At 39.4% G+C, this 20,671-nt stretch overlaps 1 protein-coding gene across 1 annotated transcript in view; it reads left to right on the top strand.

The window, feature by feature from the left end:
* Window positions 1–20,671, top strand: part of TTF2 (transcription termination factor 2) — a 63,089-nt gene that overhangs the window by 20,390 nt on the left and 22,028 nt on the right. Inside the window, exons 5-16 of the mRNA XM_069090245.1 lie at window positions 2,392–3,288; window positions 3,851–3,977; window positions 4,339–4,518; window positions 5,489–5,637; window positions 9,938–10,019; window positions 11,256–11,372; window positions 14,910–15,060; window positions 15,862–15,967; window positions 17,282–17,463; window positions 19,163–19,316; window positions 19,667–19,758; window positions 20,575–20,657. Coding sequence (XP_068946346.1) covers window positions 2,392–3,288; window positions 3,851–3,977; window positions 4,339–4,518; window positions 5,489–5,637; window positions 9,938–10,019; window positions 11,256–11,372; window positions 14,910–15,060; window positions 15,862–15,967; window positions 17,282–17,463; window positions 19,163–19,316; window positions 19,667–19,758; window positions 20,575–20,657 — 2,320 coding nt within the window. The remainder of the gene's footprint in view (window positions 1–2,391; window positions 3,289–3,850; window positions 3,978–4,338; window positions 4,519–5,488; window positions 5,638–9,937; window positions 10,020–11,255; window positions 11,373–14,909; window positions 15,061–15,861; window positions 15,968–17,281; window positions 17,464–19,162; window positions 19,317–19,666; window positions 19,759–20,574; window positions 20,658–20,671) is intronic.

The following is a 20,671-nucleotide window of genomic DNA, read 5'->3' as shown; positions in this document are numbered from 1 at the left end:
TATACATATATATGCACATACATATACATACATACGGGGCATCTAGATGGAAAGTGGATCAAATACCTGGCCTAGAGTCAAGAACACTCATCTTCCTAAGTTTAAATCCAGCCTCAGACGCTTACTAGTTGTATGGCCATAGGCAAGTCACTTACTGTTTGCCTCAGTTTCCTCATATGTAAAATGAGCTGGAGAAGGAAATGGCAAATCCCTCCAGTATCTCTGCCAAGAAAACCACAAACGGGATTATGGAGAGTCTGACACAACTGAAAAATGACTGAACAACAAATACATACACACGTGTGGGTATGTATTTCCCTGATTTTTGTCAGAATTCTAGTCCTGCTTTTCCAGTCGGGTGTCCTACCAATAGCTCAAAGTGAGATTTTCCAAAACTGAACTCATCCTGTTTTCCTCTAAAACATGCTACTCCAACCTTCCCTATTCATGTTGACGGCACAACTATCTTCCCAGTCACTTGGTCTCATAATCTCACAGTCGTCCTTGACCTCTTCCCTTCCTTTACTCTCTGTAGTTAGTCATTTTGCCAGAGTTAATCGATTCTGCTGCTGTAATTTCTCTGACATTTCCCTTTTCTTTATTCTCATTGCCACCACCCTAGATCAGGCCCGCATTACCTCTTACTTGGGTAATTGGTCTCCCTGTTTTCACTCTCTTCCCTTGTCCAGTCCAGCCCTTCATAGAGCTTCTTAAATCTTCCTAAGGTACTCATGTGATCTGGGCATTGTCCTGTTTTATTTTGAACAAAAACAATCAAAAACCTTCAGTGACTGCCCATTTCCTCTAGACCAAAATAAAAGCTCCTTAGCCTGATTTTTAAAAACAACAACAATAATCATAATAATCCGGCTCTGACTTACCTTTCTAGTCTCTTTCTCTATCCCTCTTGAGGGTAGATGCTGCTTCCTTTTTGTCTCTGTGGAGTCTAGCACCATACTTTGCACATAGCCTGTGCTGAATAAGTATTTGTTGATTCAGTTGTTTAAATGATGCAATCTAAAGAAATGGGTGAAGTTGCAAGAGGCAAATGTAGGCTTGATGTAACCATGAGTACTGTCCAGAAGTGCACTGACCACTTCTCTGGCTGGGTTCAGGTGTTGGTTGGACACAGGGCTCACTCAGGTCTTCTAGCTTCGACCTGGGACACCTTTCCCATTATGAATTGCTCTGCTTTGATCAGTATGGCCCCATTGACTTATAGAGTGGTCTGTAGACCTCGACAGTTATAAACAAAATTAGGACTTGTTCTTTCTACTACTTTGATGCAGTTTTTATAACCTAAAAGTTGTCAGCATTACCTTTACTTGGAGAAAATGTATATTCACCCAGAGTAATTGAAAGGTCTTTTTAGATACTGATTGATTAGGCATCATTGTCATCACACCTGATGTTCATTTACCAATTTAGGTTTTGCAAGGTGCTTTATGCACATTAATTTATTTGAATTTAACAATCCTGTGAGGTAGTTACAATACATATTCACCATTTTACAGATGAAGAAACTGAGGCTCAAAGGAGTTCAGGGACTTGATCTCTAGTCACACAAATACTAAATGGAGGTGGGATTGAAACCCAGGTCTTCCTGACACAGAACCTATCTTGTATCTACTATGCCAAACTGCAAGGTGAAAATAAATGCCTGCTCAAAATCCCCATTTGATGACATTGTGTAGGTGCAGGAAATTTTTTTACTTCAGAAAGTTTATGTAGTGCTTGATTACTGAAAGGAGAATAATGCTAATTCTCATATCTCTAAATAGAGAGATATCTCTCTTACTAGGTATTTTCCCCACAACAACTTTTTAAGGCAAGAATTTTATCTCATGCAACAGAGGAGGAAACTGGAACCTCTCCCCCCCAAAAGTTGAATGATTTACCTATAGTAGGTCAATAAGCCAAGATTTGAATTCAAGTCTCTTAATTCTAAGTTTTCTGCTATCATTAAGTTATCTCCCAGAGTGCATTTGGATCTTTATGATTGTTCACAATATCGTATCTAGCCAAAAGAGAGATAGGCACTGGACAGCTTTATGATGGCAAAACAAAGTATTTACTATTTAGCATTTTGATAATAACTTTTTTAGCTTTTGATTTGCTTCTGTATAATATCCTGTAGAGGTTGGTCAGTAGTTTTCTGAGACCAAGGCCTAAACTAGTACATTACAATGGGGTCTTGTAGCAGATTGTAAATGGATCTGTAAATGAGTCTCCTAAATTTTTATTCTTTCTAGAAGCAGGGATGCCTCCTGGAGAGACTGTTTTAAGGAAGTTAAAGAATATAAGTTTATGCTTTCCATTTCTTCCGAGACAGAATACATATCATCATTATAACTGTGTGTTAGAATTTTATTCTTTGGTCGCTTCTTTCAGGAGCCCAGTGCTAAAGAACAATTAAGCAATAAGGCCCAGGATGCATCTGACTGGCTACAGCATTCCAGCCATCGAAGAAATCCTTTTAAAGTTTTAGACAAGAACCAAGAACTGTCCCTGTGGAAACAGCTAAATAGTGGTGAAAATGAGAAAAAGAGAGCTGAAAAGAAAGATCAGCTTTTGCCACAAAACCAGGAGCAGAAGTCTGTGCCAGAATCCGGCATGCAAGAGAAGCTTCTTCTGGATATGGTAATAAGGAAATCACAGGCACCAGAGAAAGGAGCAGTGCTTCAGAATGAAACAAAAGATCACAAAATTTCACACCCAAGAAGCTTTTCTCAGGTTAAACAAGACCTGCCCGCTGAGGGAGACCTAAGGAAACAGTCTGTTCCTGTGAAAGAGAAGAAATCAGAAGATGTCTCTGCTGAATCAGCACCCCAGGGAGAGAGTGAAACTAAGCCTAGGCCTTGGGGTACTGTCAGTTTGGACAGTGTAAGCCAGATCCAGAGAGAGCAGCCTAAGAACTATGAGGCCAGAGCAACAGAGGTCAAGGCTGATCCTGGCCCACAGACAAAACCAGAGACTCAAAGCCTGGTGCAGCTAGAGATTCCTAAAGTCCCTCAGAGAGGGACCAGTGGACCACAAGTATCATCAACAGCTCCAGGAGAAAGGAAAGGCATCAATGAAGGCAGTGAAGATGTTGTAGTTTCTTCCAAACAAGAAAACTCCCTACATGTTCAGGTGGCTGAGGATTCATCACAGAAAAAGAATCTAAAAGTGCCTGAGACAAGTGAGCCAAGATCAGTCCCAGGATTCACCAAGGCTTTGAAGGAGGTGGAGCCTTTAGACCCTGTGGCCCAACATTTGCATCTCACAGCACAACTTAAACAAATAAAGGTGACTTTGGGCACTATGATGTTTGTTTGTGGTGAGAGTAACTTTAGTCTGAAAACGTGGTCATTTAGAGGCAATACTTTGAGAAATGGCTCTTAGAAGTATTTGTGCTTAGCATATTTTTAGATACTTAACCTAGATACCAACTGTTGGCCGGGTTAAAGAGAATTTTAGTATGTGAGTACTTCAGATAACACTGTAATGAAAATAAGAACTCAGAACATATTCTCTAGTAGGCATCCAGCAAGAAAAATTAAGTGGTTTCATGTAGTCAGTGTTTGTTATGGGCAAATAGAGAGCTCCAGAAGTTTAACACATAAAAGCTTTAAGGATAATATGCAAATAAGGAAAAGGAATGAAGGGAATTATCCATGCCTCCTATATTCCCTTTTTGTCTGTTGCTTTTCTGGAATGAGAAAAATGTGAAGGGGAAAATAATTCCAGACCACCATGTAACAGCTAAGCTTCAAGATGCTCAGTACTTTGCTATGTTTTTATTTAAAGTTCTCTCGCCATTGCATGCTGAGAAGACAAGGGCATCAGTCTAACAGAATCTGCTTTTCAGACTACACTGGCAACAGTGAACGTCGAGGCCCTTCCGGACAAGGGTGAGAGGCTCTTCAAGCAAGTTGAGGATTTGGAGGATGAACTCAGTGCTCTATCGCTAGCCACAGTGACAAGTACAGAACAAGGTAAGATGAGTTATGCCCTGCTTAAACATGATTGTAGTTCAGGAAAGCCAGTTTAGGCTTGCCACAGACAAGCAGCGTGTGAACTGATTTGCCATCTTCTTCATTTTGTCCTCTTACTTTTGCCTCTGAGTTTTCTTCAGAGCCCACGCTAATTATGGATGCCCTCCCTGTCCCAAAGGTCAGCTCTCTAATTTCCATCATTTAAGCAATTTTGGGAATCCCACTAACCCTAACAGGAAGCTTTCCCTCTCACTAATTAAAATGGTAGTGATGCCTACTCATATCTAGCTCCTGTGACTTTCACATCATTGATTGACCTTTTTATTTTTCTAAACTTTGGATGGTTTTCTTATTTTTCAAGCAGGGAATAATAAGGAAAGCCATGCTCATGACCACCTGCCATGCAATTCATTTACTAAAATCACTGCAGAGGCACAGCCCAAACCAGTGCAGTCTCAGGGTTCTCACGCTTCAGGTGGTTCTTTGGGATTACACACTCCCACCCAGGCATCTGTTGGGGGGCCTAGCCAACACTATGAAGGTAAGATCAGTTTTTGTTGTGAATTTTTAACCATCATAAATATTATAGATGATGGATAGGTGCTAGCTTTTGGGTGCCCTTGTGCTCATGTGAAAGCAAAAGCTACTTTTGAACTCTGTCTCAATGAAGATGAAGGTACTGTGGAAAGTTTAGCTCATTCTTTAAAACTAACCCAATTCTTTACATCCTTATGAGGTGGACAGACCAGTTTTTAAACATTGAAGCATTTTGTACTTGTGGTAGTTTTCTTCTCACCAATTTTGTATGTGGGTGGATACATGCATGCCTTTTCATGTTGCTAGTGTGCTTAAAGAACTAGGATTGTACTTTAAGAAAAACTTTGTCATAGGATCATAGATTTATTTATTTTTAGAGTTGTATTGATGCCTGTTGTTTTCACACAAGTCATTTCCTATTACAGTATTTTCCCTTGACCTCGCTGAATACTATACCTAGTAACAAAGGAAAACAGGTTAGCAAAGCTAATCAACAGAAGGCTTCTGTCTGCCAGTGTATGCAATGTTCCATACCCATTGTTGTTCATTTTCAGCCCTATCCAACTCTCTATGACTCCAGTTAGGGTTTTCTTGGCAGAGATAATAGAGTGGTTTGCCATTTCCTTCTCCAGCTCATTTTATAGATGAGGAAATTGAGGCAAACAAGGTCAAATGACTTGCCTAGGGTCACACAGCTAGGAAGTGTCTGAAGCCAGATTTGAACTCAGGAAGATGAGTCTTCCTCACTCCAGGCCCAGTGCTCTATGCACTATGGCACCACCTAGCTGCCCTCCGCAACTATAGTCTCCCATCTTTCTAGGGTTTAAGTGCAGGTCCTCTGGTTCCAGAACTAACACTTATTTCATTGTACTGCCTCTCACATTTTTCAACCATTGCGCCATTTTAGCAGGCAAGAATTAATAGTCTCTCTCCATCCAGATTATATAAAATTAGATTTATAACACTTTACCTAGACAAAGTCCATTTGTGTGGGGGCCGGATGACCCAAGATCACTCTCAGCCTGTGTGGAAAGTTGCAAGAGATGCCATAGATCAGCTCCACAAGTCTCTCGAATCATGTCCTGGCAAGGAGACAGTAGCTGAAGATCCGGATGGGTTGAAGGTACGCTGAATTAAAGAATTTTTAAAAAGCAGCTCAGTCAGACTAACCAATACATCAAAAAGGACTCACATTATTTGCGTTGTTCTACACCCATAGTTCCCCACCACTGCAAAGAAGAGGGGAAAAGAGGTTTCTAGTCATTGTAATTCCAGTTTTGTTTATTTTGGTGGTTTTCATTTGCATTATTCTTGTGTATATTGTTTTCCTAGTTCTTCATACCTTTTTTGATTGGTTCATGTGTCTTCTCATGCTTCTCTGGTCATCATATTATTTCTTACTGCACAGTATTATTCCTTTATATTCATGTACTACAACTTGTTTAGCCATTCCCCAGCTGATAGCTGTTCCCCTTTGTTTCCAGTTCTTTACTACTACAAAAAGTACTGCTACAAATCTTGCTTCTTGTATTTGAAAATCAGATTTTCTGTTCAGCTCCGGTTTTTTCATCAAGAATACTTGAAAGTCCTCTATTTCATTGAATGACCATATTTTCCCCTGAAGCATTATGCTCAGTTTTGCTGGGTAGGTGATTCTTAGTTTTAATCCTAGCTCCTGTGTAGACTTCCGGAATATCATATTCTAAGCCCTTTGATCCCTTAGTGTAGAAGCTGCTAGATCTTGTGTTATCCTGATTGTGTTTCCACAGTAATAAAATTGTTCCTTCCTGACAGCTTGTAATATTTTCACCTTGGCCTGGGAACTCTGGAATTTGGCTATGATATTCCTAGGAGTTTTCTTTTGGTGATCTTTTTCAAGAGCAATCAGTGGATTCTTTCAATTTCTATTTTGCCCTCTGGTTCTAGAATGTCAGGACAGTTTTCCTTGATCATTTCTTTTTTTTTGGTATTTATTTTTGCAGAGGGGAGGGCAATTGGGGCCAAGTGACTTGCCCAAGGTCACATGGATAGTTTTTTGTGTTGTTTCTGAGGCCAGATTTGAACTCAGGTCTTCCTGACTCCGGGGCCGGTACCCCCCTTGATAATTTCTTGAAGGATGATTTCTAGGCTTTTTTTTGGGGGGTTTTTTTTTTGCTTTTTGGAGGGGGGAAGGCAGGGCAATTGGGGTTAAGTGACTTACCTAAGGTCACATGGCTAGTAAGTGTTAAGTGTCTGAGGTAGGGTTTGAACTCAGGTCCTCCTGACTCCAGGGCCGGTGCTCTACTCTCTGTGCTACCTAGCCACCCCGCTAGGCTTTTTTTTTTTTAATCATGGCTTTCAGGTAGCACAGTAATTTTTAAATTATCTCTCCTGGATCTATTTTCCAGGTCAGTGTTTTTTCCAGTGAGATACTTCATATTGCCTTCTATTTTTTTCATTTGTTTGGAACTATTTTATAGTATCTTGATTTCTCATGAAGTCATTAGCTTCCATTTGCTTCAGTCTAATTTTGAAGGAATTATTCTCTTCAGTGAGTTCTTGAAATTCCTTTTCCATCTGGCAAATTTTACTTTTTAAGGCATTCTCCTCATTGGCTGTTTGGGCCTCTTTTGCCATTTGAGTTAGTCTATTTTTAGGGTGTTATTTTCTCTATTATTTTCTTGGGTCTCCTTTAGCAGTCTGTTTACTTTTCTTGATTTTCTTGCATCATTCTCATTTCTCTTCCCAATTTTTCCTCCACTTCTCTTACTTGACTTTCAAAATCCTTCTTGAGTTCCTCCATGGCCTGTAAGCAGTTCATTTTTTCTTGGAAGGTTTTGATGCAGGAGTTTTGACTTTGTTGTCTTCTTCTCGTTCCATGTTTTGATCCTTTTTGTCCCCCAAAAAAAGGATTCTGTGGTCTGATTGTGCTTCCTCTGCTTTCTCTTCTTGCCAGCCAATTACCTGACTTTTGAGCTCTTTGCCACAGTAGAACTCTGCTTCCAGAGTGGAGAGAGCTGTGTCCCAAATTGCTGGGGTTTTCACAAATATTGTCAGAGCTATGAGGAGGGCGCCCTTTCTATGGCCACCACAATCTCTGGCACACTGGCCACATACACCAGAACCACGACCCCAGACCGTGACCCAGATCCATGTAGGTCAAAGTAAGAGCTATTACCCTCTGAATGGTTGCTTAATACCCCTACAATCTGCAGGCCAGGAGCTCCAGAGGCAGCCACGCAATAGCAGCAGCAGCAGCTACAGCCCCCACCCTTCTGCTGGGGGCAGGGGCCAGCTGCCCTTCTCTCACCCAGTTCCAGCAGAGTTCCCTACTGACCTCTTACTTTCTCTTTGGCATTTATGGGTTGAGAGGTCTGGAAACCGCCACAGCTGCTGGTGATTCACTCTCTTGAAATCTGCTCTGGCAGGTCTGGGCCTCTGTTTGGGGCTGCCCTGGGTCTGGGACTGCGGGGCTCACGTGGGACTCCCAGCCTGGTGATGTAGACCCTTCCTGTCAGCCTGCCGGGCTGCCTTCAGTGGGACATTTGTTTCTCTGTCACTTTGTGGGTTCTGAAGCTCTAAAATTTGTTTAGAGTCATATTTTACAGGTTTTGAAGAGCTCTAGGGAGGTAGGCCGTCACTTCCCCAGGTGTCTCGTTCCATTGTTTGACAAACTCGATTGTAAGAAAGAGGAAAGTTTATCTTAACATTGAATCTAGACCTGTCTCTACAATGTCCACCCTATTTCATAGGTTCATAGGTTTAAAGTTGGAAGAGACCTTACCAGCTGAATCATTCTGGTGAGGAAAATGAAGCCCAGTGAGGTAATCTGCCCAAACTCAGAGCAGTAGCTAGAAAAATCTGATCCCTCCATATGATTTCTTTTCAGATGCTTGAAGGCAGCAGTCACATTTCACCCCTGCTCCAATCTTGTTACTTGTGTTACCTTAAACAAGTCAATTAAGTTTTCTAGGCCTGTTTCTTCACTTGTAACATTAAGGTCATTCTGCTTGGCAAAGGAAATAGAAGCAAGAGTTGAATGGTTGATCTGCTATCTTTCTATTGTCCCATCTACATTGAGCAGCAGCCCTGCCCCTTTGATCCTTCTCTTTTGCCCATTATAACTAAAAAAAAAATAACCTAACGAAAAAAACAACAAAATGGAATTTGCTACATGTAGTGTTCTTTATTTGCATCAAATCATTCAAAGTTTTAGCATTCCTCATGTTATTTTCATGGCACTGCTTTTGTACCATGCTTTTGGTATTCATCAAATATGCTTTTTATTCATCCTGTCTTCTTACCTGTCCCTACTTCCTTCTTCTATACATTGTCGTCTCAAAATCTAAATTGATTGAATTTCCCTGTACATTCACATTGGTCTCTTTAGACAAGTTACCCTTTTCATTGAAATCATTTCTCTTTATGTTGTTAGAATTTTATTATTGTTTCCCATATTCCCTGGTCCAACTTTCCTTTTTGTCCTTGGGATCCTCTCTATGGTGTCTCTGAACCCTTAGTAGACTGCTCTTCTATAATCAGGTGGACAGCTCGCCTGTACTCTGTCAGAAACTCTGAGAGTGGAATGGTCACATTCAAGGTTTTGTGTCATTTTTACTTCAACAACCAGTATGAACATGAGGGATCAATTTGCAGTGATCTGCATGGAATATTCTGTCTTTCTGCCATGGCTAAGTAGCTACTCTTTTTTTTTTTATGTTTTATTTTTTTTCTATTTTTTTTTATTTTTCTATTTTTTTTTTTAAGCAATTGGGGTTAAGTAACTTGCTCAAGGTTACACGGCCAGTTATTATTTCTGGGTGTGGTGCTGAGTATCTGAGCCCGGATTTGATCCAGGTCATCCCGACACTGGAGCTGATGCTCTTACTCACTGAGCCACCTGGCCACCCCTAAGCAATTGGGGTTAAGTAACTTGCTCAAGGTTACACGGGTGGGTGCTAAGTGTCTGAGCCTGGGATTCGATCTCCAGGTGTTCTCAACACTGGAGCCGGTGCTCTTACTCGCTGTGCTACCTGGCCGCCCCTAAGTAGCTACTCTTGATGCTCCCAGTGCAGGCTGGTTTCCAGCCTAGAACAAAGATAATGAGGTTCGAGGAATATCTCTTCATTCTTCAGGTTATCACATGGAATGAAATGCCCCTATAAAAATGGAAGAAATTATTTGAATAAGGATCTGAAGGGGCCAAGTAGAATCTTGATCTTAGTCAAGGAGTTAGAAGGAGGAAGAATATAACACAGGAGAAAAGGAAGATGGAAGGACTGCTGTATACTTTAGGTGATTTCATAATGGTATTTCCTTTGAAAATGAAGAGTATGTAATAAAGAAGCAAAGTGTTAGATTCTGAGTGACCACAACTTGTCACAAGCATGTGGTCACAAGCATGACCGGGCAAGTTATACTTTACACTTCATTTCTTTTTACAGGTCCCTTTGCTTTTGCATCAGAAACAAGCATTGGCATGGTTATTGTGGAGAGAGAATCAAAAACCTCATGGAGGAATTCTGGGTAAATGGAGAAATATTGGCCTTTGTGAATACATGTAGCCTAAGAATATCTGCACAGAGTTATAGGGGAAGGAAGTGAAGAACAGTTGAAGGATGGAATTATAGCCAATCTTGTGAACCTCATAGGAGTCTTGGGGATTTGTTTGTTTGTTTTGCAGGTGGCTGTCCTTAGCGTTCCATTTTTTTTATTCTTGCCATTCTGCTACAGACATTTATTTATCAAAATAAGAAAAAAAAACAAAACTTACAAACTTAGAATATCATCTATGGGTGTTTTCTTCTAAAATGAATGTCTGGCATATGTATTCAGGATCAGTTTGTTTTAGTTATTACTGTTATTTTTTTAAAATTACTTGTTTTTTAACTGTTTTTTTTTTTTTAGATTTTGAGTTCCAAATTCTATCCTTCACTCCCTCTACCCTTCACTGAGATAATAAACAATCTGATGTAATATATTTCCATATTACTATCTTCAATTTTCTTTTTCTGAAGTCCCTAAATTACTTTAAAATTCATTCTACTCCCAACTGCTTTTTTTTGTCCTGCCCCTTGATTCATCTTTTTCCCAGTTAAGTTCTTAAGCCTACTTCTACAAGCTGCTGTTTCTTTTCAAACAGTATAATGCTAGTTATTAATCACAGGAATCTCTGCAACTTAATTATATTTTAGTTGACTTGCCTCTAATGAGACTAAACTCATTCTTAAATCCACAGTGATTAGCAGGGGGAAGCTTTTATTCCTAGCATAAAATTCCTAGAATGGGCAGAAGATACGTTTCCATATCTTTTGTGATGTAATTAACTGCTTCTCTTTTGGTAGTGAGTTTTTTGCCAGGAAGGCATGTCATTTGATCTTATTTTTTCCATTTTTTTAAATTTAAAAATACTACCAGTCGTTCTAGGAATGTAATTCGATTTAGTGATCAAGTAAAAAGCACTTTGAGGGTTTTTGGTTGGTGTGAGGTTAACATTTATTTGTGAACCTTTTTCAAGTTTGTAAATTCTGAATACTTTGAAAATTCTGAGTCAAGTAGTAAAGAATCAAAATCAAAATACACAGCAATGGGAAGAAAACCTGGTTCTGTTTTCAGCCAGAGGGTTTTAGGGGAGGAAGAGTAACTATGTTGAAGCCCTATGAAGGGAAAAGAAGCAAAGAATATTCACTCACGTGGACTTTGAAGGCAAGTTAGTCCGGTACCTGAATAACTGTAGCCCTCTTCTATGTTCTTCTTTTCCAGCTGATGATATGGGCTTAGGCAAGACCCTGACGATGATCGCACTCATTTTAACCCAGAAAAATCAAGAGCTGAAGAAAAAGAAAGACCAAAAGCTTGTTTTGTGTCTCTCCAAAGATGGTAGAGGATAGGGGGGTTTCCTCTGGGCTGAGAGAAAGAGGCTTCAAATTGTAAACAGCCAAAATGCCCTGGGTCATATTTGGTCTATCTGTGAGGGAGCCAACTAATTTCCCAGGTGTCATTTTAAGTAAAAACTCAGAGTAACTATGGACTTGACTAAAATCAGCAAATTTTCTATCTGGAAAATGTTTTTGAATTAATTTCTATTTTAAAAAATCCAACTTTTCTATTCCTCCATTGAAAAGGAAAGAAAACAAAACTTTTATATTAAATATTCATAGTCATGAAAAACAAATTCCTTTATTGGCCACATTCAAAAAATATGTCTTAACTTACAAATTAACAAATTAGAGTGTCTGAATGTGACAGAATACTATTTTGTTCTGTAAGAAATGATTAAAAGTGGGGCGGCTAGGTGGCACAGGAGGGCCGGTGCTCTGTCAAGAAGGATGCATGTTTCACCATGAATCCTTTGGAATTGTGGGTGATCATTGTGTTGATCAGAGTTTTTAGGTCTTTCAGACTTAAGTTTTTATGATGTTATTATTATGTAAATTGTTTTTCTGGTGGCACAGTGAGTAGAATGTTGGGCCTAGAGTCAAGAAAAACTAAGTTTAAATCTGCCTTAGACACTAGCTGTGTGACCCTGGACAAATCACTTAACTTCTGCCTCAGTTTCCTCAAATATAAAATGGGGATAATAATAACATCTACAGTTGTTGTGAGGATCAAATGAGATAGTACTTATACAGCACTTAGCACAGTGACTGGCATGTAGTAGTCACGTAATGCTTGTTCTCTTCCTTTCCCTGTATTGCACTCTGCAGCAGTCCATAGAAGTCTTCCCAGCTTTCTCTGAAGTCTTAATTTTAATCATTTCTTTTTTATTTTATTTTATTGCTTTTTGGAGTGTAATCGGGATTAAGTGACTTGCCCAAGGTCACACGGCTAGTTTTTGTGTTAAGTGTCTGAGGTCAGATTTGAACTCAGGTCCTCCTGACTCCAGGGCCGGTGCTCTATTCATTGTGCCACCTAGCCGCCCCACTTTTAATCATTTCTTACAGAACAATAGTATTCTGTCACATTCAGACACTCTAATTTGTTAGCATTCCCCAGCTGATGGGTATCCCCTCAAGTTCCAGCTCTTTACCACCACAAAAAAAACTACTGTGAATATGTTTGTATAACTAGGGCCTTTCCCATTTTCTCTGATTTTGGGGGGGTATAGACCTCATAGTGGTATGAGTGGCTCAAAAGGTATACAGTTTAATAACTTTTTGGATATAGTTCCAAATTGCTATTTGGAATGACTAGACCAATTAACAACTCTACCAACAGTGTGGCAGTGTGCCTATTTTCCAATGGCATCTCCAAATTTATTTTCCTTTTTTTGTCAACTTTGCCTGTCTTAGGAATCTGAGGTGAACCCTCAGAATTGCTTTAATTTGCACTTCTCTAATTCTTAGTGATTTGAATCATTTTTTATATGGCTACTGATTGCTTGGATTTCTTCCGCTGAAAACTGCCTATTCAAGTTCTTTAACTGTTTATCAGTGGGGAATGACTGATGGCTATCTTCCATATGCTCTGCAGCTTATCATTGCCCTTAAACTGTCTGCCCAGAACTGAATATATTACGTCATATGAGGCCCAAGCAGGGCCTGGTGTGGTGGGACCCTCAGTCCTGGAAGCCAAGCCCCTCTTCATGAAGCCCCAAATGACATGAGTATTTTTGGCTGATACATTACACTGCTGACTCATTGAACCAACCCCACAGATCTTTTGCAAACAAAACTGTTATCTAACTATGACTGAACTTGTGAAGTTGGTTTCTTGTATGAAGTATGAAGCTTGGCATTTATTTCTATTGAATTTCATCTTACCAGTTTCAGCCCAATGCTCTTAGCTGGTCAAGATCTATTTGGATTCTGACTGTCCTCTAGTTCGCTAGCTATCCTTTTCATCCTACTGACACCTAGAGGTTTGAGGAGCATATCATCTGTGCCTTTATCCGAAAGTCATTGATTAAAATCTTAAATGGCACGAGTCAAGCATAGATTACTTGGACACGCCACTGAAGATTTCCTCATATATTGACATTGAACCATTAATCATTACTCTTCAAGTCTAGTCATGTAACCAGTTGTGAATCCATATTTACATATAACATACTATAGCCAAATTTGCACAAACAATTCTTTTTTCTCAGTGTTATATTTTTATTTTTTTCTTGTTATATTTTTCTTCATTTTGTTAAATGTTTGCTGTTTATATTTTCTATTTTAAAATTATTTATTTATAGTGTTCTTTTTAAATTTTGGGTTCAAGATTCTCTTACCCCTCCCTCACCCACTGAGAAGGCAAACAACATAATATCAATTATACATGTGAAATCATACATTCTCATAATGGAAATATTGCAAAAAGAAGGCAAAAAAGTGAGAAAACTATGTTCCAATTTGCCCTCAGAGTTCATCAGTTCTTTTATTAGAAAGGGATCATATTTTTTCATCATGAGTCCTTTGAAATTGTCTTAGATCACACACAAGTAATTGTAATGATAAGCTAGAAACTGCAAAAAAAAAAAAAAAGTCTAACCATCTGCCATCAGAGATCCCACTGGAAATGAAAGAGAAGATCATGTTTATTGTTAGAATGGAACCCACTTCCATTATTGAGTAGAGAGATTTATGCATATATTTGAACACATTTCAGAGTCTTCTCAATTACGTGAACAGAGAGGCCCATGTAGAGATCACCCCAAATAATTTCTATTTGGCTTTGGAGGTTGTTTTTCATACCTATCTTTGAATATGTGTTTTTATTTGGGGGATTCATAGCATTTCAAAATAATAATCATACTAGGGACGGCTAGGTAGTGTAATGAATAGAGCTCTGGCCCTGGAGTTAGGAGGACCAGAGTTCAAATTTGGACTCACACACTTAACACTTACTAGCCGTGTGACCTTGGGCAAATTTTTGCCAATTGCCCTCCCCCCCCCAAAAAAGAAAGAACTGTGAGCTTTTAGTCAGGAGGACCTGAGTTCAAATCCGACCTCATCCACAACACAAAAACTAGCCGTGTGACTTAGGGCAAGTCACTTAACCCCAATTGCCCTCCAAAAAACAAAAGAAAAAAAATTATAGTCATACTGAAGGCCCAACTAATGAAAAACTAGAGAATTATCTAATGCCCTTTTGTCCCTTATTCTACTCCTCTTTCCAGACAGATAATATATAGTGTCACTTTTTAGAATATGCAAAGCATCAGCCTAAAATGGCCTACAACACAGCTCTCTGTACCACCAAGGATCCAGTACTATGTTCCTGGATTATATCTTTATGGGGGAAAGGAAGGAAAGTAGTTAAAGCAATTTGATTTATAAAAATAATCCCTTCTAGCTCATATTCAGAAACCTCTAGAAATAAGAGTAATACATGGTAAAAAGAGAAGTTGAGTAGGTCAAGAAAAGGTGATGGGTCAACAAGAACTTAAAGCAAGAGTTAGTAATTTGGCTGCTTGTTTTTTCCTGTAAGATTCTTCTAGCTTTCTATCCCACGGCACTCTGATTATCTGCCCTGCCTCCCTGATTCATCACTGGAAAAAGGAAATAGAAAAACGTGTGAGTGGCAACAGGCTCAGGATCTATCTGTACCATGGGTCTAATCGGGAGCAGCATGCAGACGTGTAAGTGCAGGACCATTGGAAGCATCCAGTATTCAGTCAGCCTAAGGGGCACGATAGGTTAAAACTGACCTGCACCAGCAAGACCAAGATGGGGGCATCTCTTCTGGCACTAACTAATGCTGCTAGTATAGATGATGCCAAAAGACACATTTTCAGTTTCAAAATCTTTCACCTTGACCCATGTTTAGAGCTGGGGAAAAAAATCAAACCATCTTTCACCAGGAATCTCATTGGAAAAGGAGGAGGAGATCATGCTTGGTGTTAGAATGGAGTCTAGTTCCTTTCATTATAGAGTAGAGTCATATGCATTTATTGAAAGCCAAATCTTGGCCTTTGCTCATTTTTGGTGCTACTGAAGACTAGAACCTAGAAAGCCTTGGGATTCCTTGGATTGGCCACTAGGTGGCAGCAGGACTCACCCAAAGAAGAGGACTCTTATTAAAAAGTAGATTGAGTCCATGTTTCTCCTAGTTTAGCAGATTTTCAGTGTCATGATTTTTTTTCTTAATATTCTTCTTTTATTAGAAGTGAAACCAGCTCAGCCTTATATAGTATACATGAGATAATACATTTGAAAAGTTGTGTAGAAGAATTTCATTGTTTATATCTTTGGCATTATATATACAAGTCATCTGAGAGATGTTAGTTCATAAATAATATTGTTCACATTAATGTAGGGCTTTAAAGATTTATAAAAAAAAATTTTTCTCCCCAATAACTCAATCAGGTAGACACAGGTACTTTTTAAGTATGGGTTCTGCCTTCTTAGTTTATTCATTTCCATGTCTTATGTTTGTATAGCCTCTCCAGATACGACATAGTAATCACTACCTATAGTCTTCTTGCCAAGGAGATCCCTACCAGGAAGGAAGAGGGATCTATCCCTGCTAAAGATGCCTGTGTGAAGGTAAGGTACTTTGAGGGAAAACAGTTTTAGAGACCATATATCATAACTGGGGAGAAACTTTTTACCTAACTCCTGGAGTTAACAGCTCATCTCTTTAATTCTGTAAAATGGAAGCCGTTTATAATATGCCTTACTGATGGGAGTGAATATCTGTTTCCTTGATCCACCTTTGTCACTTCTGTGATCAGTCTCTTTAATGTTTGAATGAAATGAGTGAGTGAAAGAAAAAGCATTTATTTATTAAGCACTTTCTGTGTACCACATACTGTGCCGAGTGCTGGGGATACAAAGAGAGAAGACAATCCTTGCTTGTAAGGAACTCATTCTAATAGGGGGGTGACAATCTAGCTAGGAGGTTTCAGCTACAAACATTTATCGTTATGTATATATGTGTATGTATTGTATGTTGAAATTAGGCATGTTTCAAATTATTTCTTATAGCAGAAATAGGTCTACTTTACATAAATTGTTATAATAACATGAATACATGAAGCTTCTGTGTGTCAGCTCATAGTTTTTCCACAAGGGTAATCGGGGTGTTACTATACTATTTTCATTACTATTTTTTGGATACTTTAATAATGCAAATCCTACAGTATACTGGATATGTCTATATCCATATTCATGGTATCTAAAAGAAAAAAGAAATGATTGTGTCAGATGAGTGATAAGTCAAGGGGTAGGAAAAGTAATGAATATAATCAAGAAAGTTCACTTGCTAGGTAAGCTTATGAGTGGTTTTAGTGTACTATCAGGAAGAATGTGTGACATTGATAATTCTTTATTAAATGGATCCATCTTTTTTAGTAGCAAGTTGTTTTTTATGGTAGCAACAAACCCAGTTTAAAGAAAAAAAATTGCAACCCCATGAATCTATATTGTCTCTGAATGGTAATTATGCCAGTATTTTCCACATCATTTGCATTTTAGTGTATATGCTGCTGCAGCAAGTATCAATTACAATTTTTAGTGTTTACAGATTTATCCATTTGTGGTGGTCTTTTGAATATGGCCATGATGAATGGTAAGGGTTTCTTTTACCTTGTTTTTGAAAGATTGCTTTCTGTTTTAGAAAGTCAAGGTCTTCTTAGGTGTTATCCAGACCTTAAGTCCTACTGAAGAAATATGGATAGGGTGGGGTAGAAAGACTTTAAATGACTTGCTTATATATACACCTGTGAGTTATTTAGTTATTTATATAAACCAGTTCGCAGTTTAATGTTCTTAATATCCGCTTTCCCATTTGAAGTTATTGTATCACCAGTCTATGAACATTCATTCCTCCAAGCTTCTGTTGGTTCCTATCTTCTCTAGGACTCCATATCACCGTTGTTCCAGATAGTCTGGGCCCGAATCATACTGGATGAGGCTCACAACATTAAGAATCCTCGGGTACAGACTTCCATAGCTGTGTGTAAGCTACACGCTGTTGCCCGCTGGGCCGTCACGGGAACCCCCATTCAGAACAACCTGTTGGACATGTATTCATTGCTGAGGTAAGCTAGCTCTCCAAGGTTCTGGAGGAATGTGGGTGGGTTTTGTAGCACTTTAAAAACTTCTCCACATACGTGGAGAACCTGAAGATGAGTCAGATTTCTTACTAACAGAAGATGAGTCTGTTAATCTTTTTAGGAGCAAAAGGTCTTTATAAATCAGTGCTTGATAGCTGACTGATAAATGATTGTGTCTTTATAAGAGGTCCTTGTATTTCTACACATTTATGCAATTCTGTAAGGTCTATAAAGTGCTTTACATACATTCTTCTATTTGCTTCTGTTTGATTCACCAAGCAGCTCTGTAAGAGCTGAATGTTTGAATGAAATGAGTGAGTGAAAGAAAAAGCATTTATTAAGCACTTTCTGTGTACCCCACATACTGTGCCAAGTTCAGGGGATACAGAGAGCAGACAATCCTTGCTTGTAAGGAACTCATTCTAATGGGGGGGGGGGGTGACAATATAGCTACGAAGTTTCAGCTACAAGGGAAATGGAAAGGCCCACTGGTCCTTAGGGTGAAGCTTCAAGATGTGGTAATATTATTTCTTTAGTGTCATTTCTAGTGATAAAATTCCTTTCCAGTTTCTGACATTGAATTATGAAACAGTGCCAAGGCCTTTAGGGGTGAATACTTTCTTTTCTGGGTCTGCAATAACTGTAGCAGTAACTATAACAGAGTTAGTTATCAGATCTCATCTCCACAAGGGTGGCTTCCTTGGGCAGTGGCTCTAGGGGCAGGTGAGAAACAGGACTAGTACTGGTGGTGAGGGGTAGGGGAAGGAGCTGTGCACTGGCACTCTTGTGCCTACCTGTCCTTTGGTAGTAGTTGTTCAGTGGATGGCATTGGTTGTGGCAGGGATGATGGGGCTCCTTCTCCATAAGGGTTGTCCCCCTGAATGATGGCTGTGGGCGCTGGGAAGCCAGATGGGTGGTCTGGGCAGTGTTGCTATTACTGACATTCTTGAGTGTAGGGTCTTGGACTCACGTGTGAGGGAAAATGTTGGTCAGAATGGTGGAGGGAATTTGGTCCATTTGGAACTGCTGCCTACTCTGTCAGGGCACCTTGCTGCTTTACAGTTTTTATTATTCCTGTTTTTTAGATGAATAAACTGAGACTTGGAGTAGTTAAGTTACTTACATGTGGTTACCTAGTTATTAAGCTTGGAGGTGAGATGTGAATCTAGGTCTCTCCCAAATCCAAATATAATGCAGTTTTTCAGTCATGCCTGTTGGTATGACCCTGCCTCTCAAATGTCTAATAAGTTGACTTTAAAAATGAAGCAAAAAGTTCATTTAGGACAACAGAAAGTCATGAACATACTCTTCTTCAAATAGCTGGGTCTAGGGCAAGGTCCCCAGTTGTTCAAGGCCAACAAAATGAGTTATTGGTTGTTCCTCAATGTATTCCTATAGGGATACAAGACTGACTTACAGAGAATTTCTCTTCTTGGTTATTGTGCTCTTGTGATTGTCAAACGTTCACAGATATTTAAGGAGAAATTCCCATGTTGTCATGTGGTTTTAGTGACTGACCAGGCTGTCTTGATCTGGTTGATGGGTCTTTGCTGTGATGATCTTTTTAGTGTAGTTGGATGACAAATGAAACACAACATATGGCTTACTTTTCCTTGCAGGTTGTACTTTAACCTTTCACGGCTGTTCTTTTTTTCCATCTTGCTCCATCCCCTCCAAAAATCAGGTTCCTCCGTTGTTCTCCATTTGATGATTTCAAACTGTGGAAGAGTCAGGTTGACAATGGCTCATCAAAAGGAGGGGAGAGGTTAAGCATCTTAACCAAGAGTCTTTTACTGAGGAGAACAAAAGACCAGCTGGATTCAACTGGAAAACCTCTGGTGACTTCATTTACATCTTTCATTTGGGTGGCCGGAGTAGGGGGGAGGTGACGTCTTTTTCATTGTGCTAGAATGGTCACCTGCTTGACCTCCTGTCCCCACTTCAGAAGAGGCCACAGGATCGCTGCTTGATGCAGTGATGGCACCATTGCCAGAAGGCTCTCCTGATGTTTAAGTAGCGGCTGGGAGCCAGATTTCCTTGGTAGCTTTTGTGAATCTGCTTGTACTGTTCTTTAAATGGTATATTGGGATGAATATTAAAGATACCTTTACAACTATATACTTGCATATTGTAAATGTGTGTGTGTGTGTGCATGTACACACCAGCTTAGTATTTTACTCTCCACCAGGTTGTGTTGCCCCAACGTTGCTTCAAACTGCACCAGTTGAAACTTTCAGAAGATGAAAAAGCTGTGTATGATGTCCTTTTTACAAAATCAAGGTGTGTGATAAAAGAAGTGTGCTCGCTCTTGATCGTTCTCTCTGTCTCTCTCTCTCTGTCTGTCTCTCTGTCTCTGTCTCTCTCTCCCATTTTCTCTCAGTCTCTCTCTGTCTGTCTGTCTCTCTCTTTCTTTCTATCTCTAGTTCTCTATTTCTGTCTCTTGCGCCCCCCACTTCCACCCCCCCATATCACTGGAGCTCTTTTTCCTTTGCTAGTAAGTAAAAGTTGACATTGGGCCCCCACAGACTTATGTGCTGTGAGTTGACCAATGTTTGAGTCATTGGATCTTTTCTTTTTAATAGTCTACTTTTTGATTCTATTCTTTCATATTTGTTTTCTGGAACAAAAATTCTTCAGTAGTAATGTAATATGTTTAGGTTCTATTTGAACTGTTATTTTTCTCTGCTCTGTTAGTGTATAACATTCAGAACCACACTTGACCTTTTTCTTAACCTTACTCAATGATACTTTGATAATGGCTGCTGTCTTTCCCCCTCCATCTCAGGTTTTCTCTGTCTTTTGTTTTCTGCCTCTGTCTTTGTGACTTTTTCTGTCTTTTGTTAAAAGCCAGGCTCTTTTTCTAGTTCTTATGGCATCATATTTGGTCATTGTTTGCTATTATATGGATTTCAACTGACAGGTTATCTGGCAAACTTAATTGTTTACGGGTGGCCTGCTGCCAGAGTTATCGTGACCTTTACTTTATGGTTTCTTTGAGCACCACAGGGTGGTTGTGTGGGAAGTATTGTATGTGGTAGAGTACTTTCTAAGTTCAAGTTGTCATGGTTATCATAGCATCTCTCTTGTTTGATCCAGGTCAACTCTGCAGTCCTACTTAAAAAGGCAACTGAGTGAAAACAAGCAATCTGGAAGGAGCTCTGATAATCCCTTCAGTAGAGGTGAGCTGTACTCA

The sequence above is a fragment of the Petaurus breviceps genome, unplaced genomic scaffold (genome assembly GCF_028583685.1).
Source record: "Petaurus breviceps papuanus isolate PSGF00001 unplaced genomic scaffold, PetGlider_PUasm1.0 186, whole genome shotgun sequence".
Lineage (NCBI taxonomy): Eukaryota > Metazoa > Chordata > Mammalia > Diprotodontia > Petauridae > Petaurus > Petaurus breviceps.
Note: the sequence above shows the minus strand (reverse complement) of the source record. Positions and strands in the feature narration are given on the sequence as shown.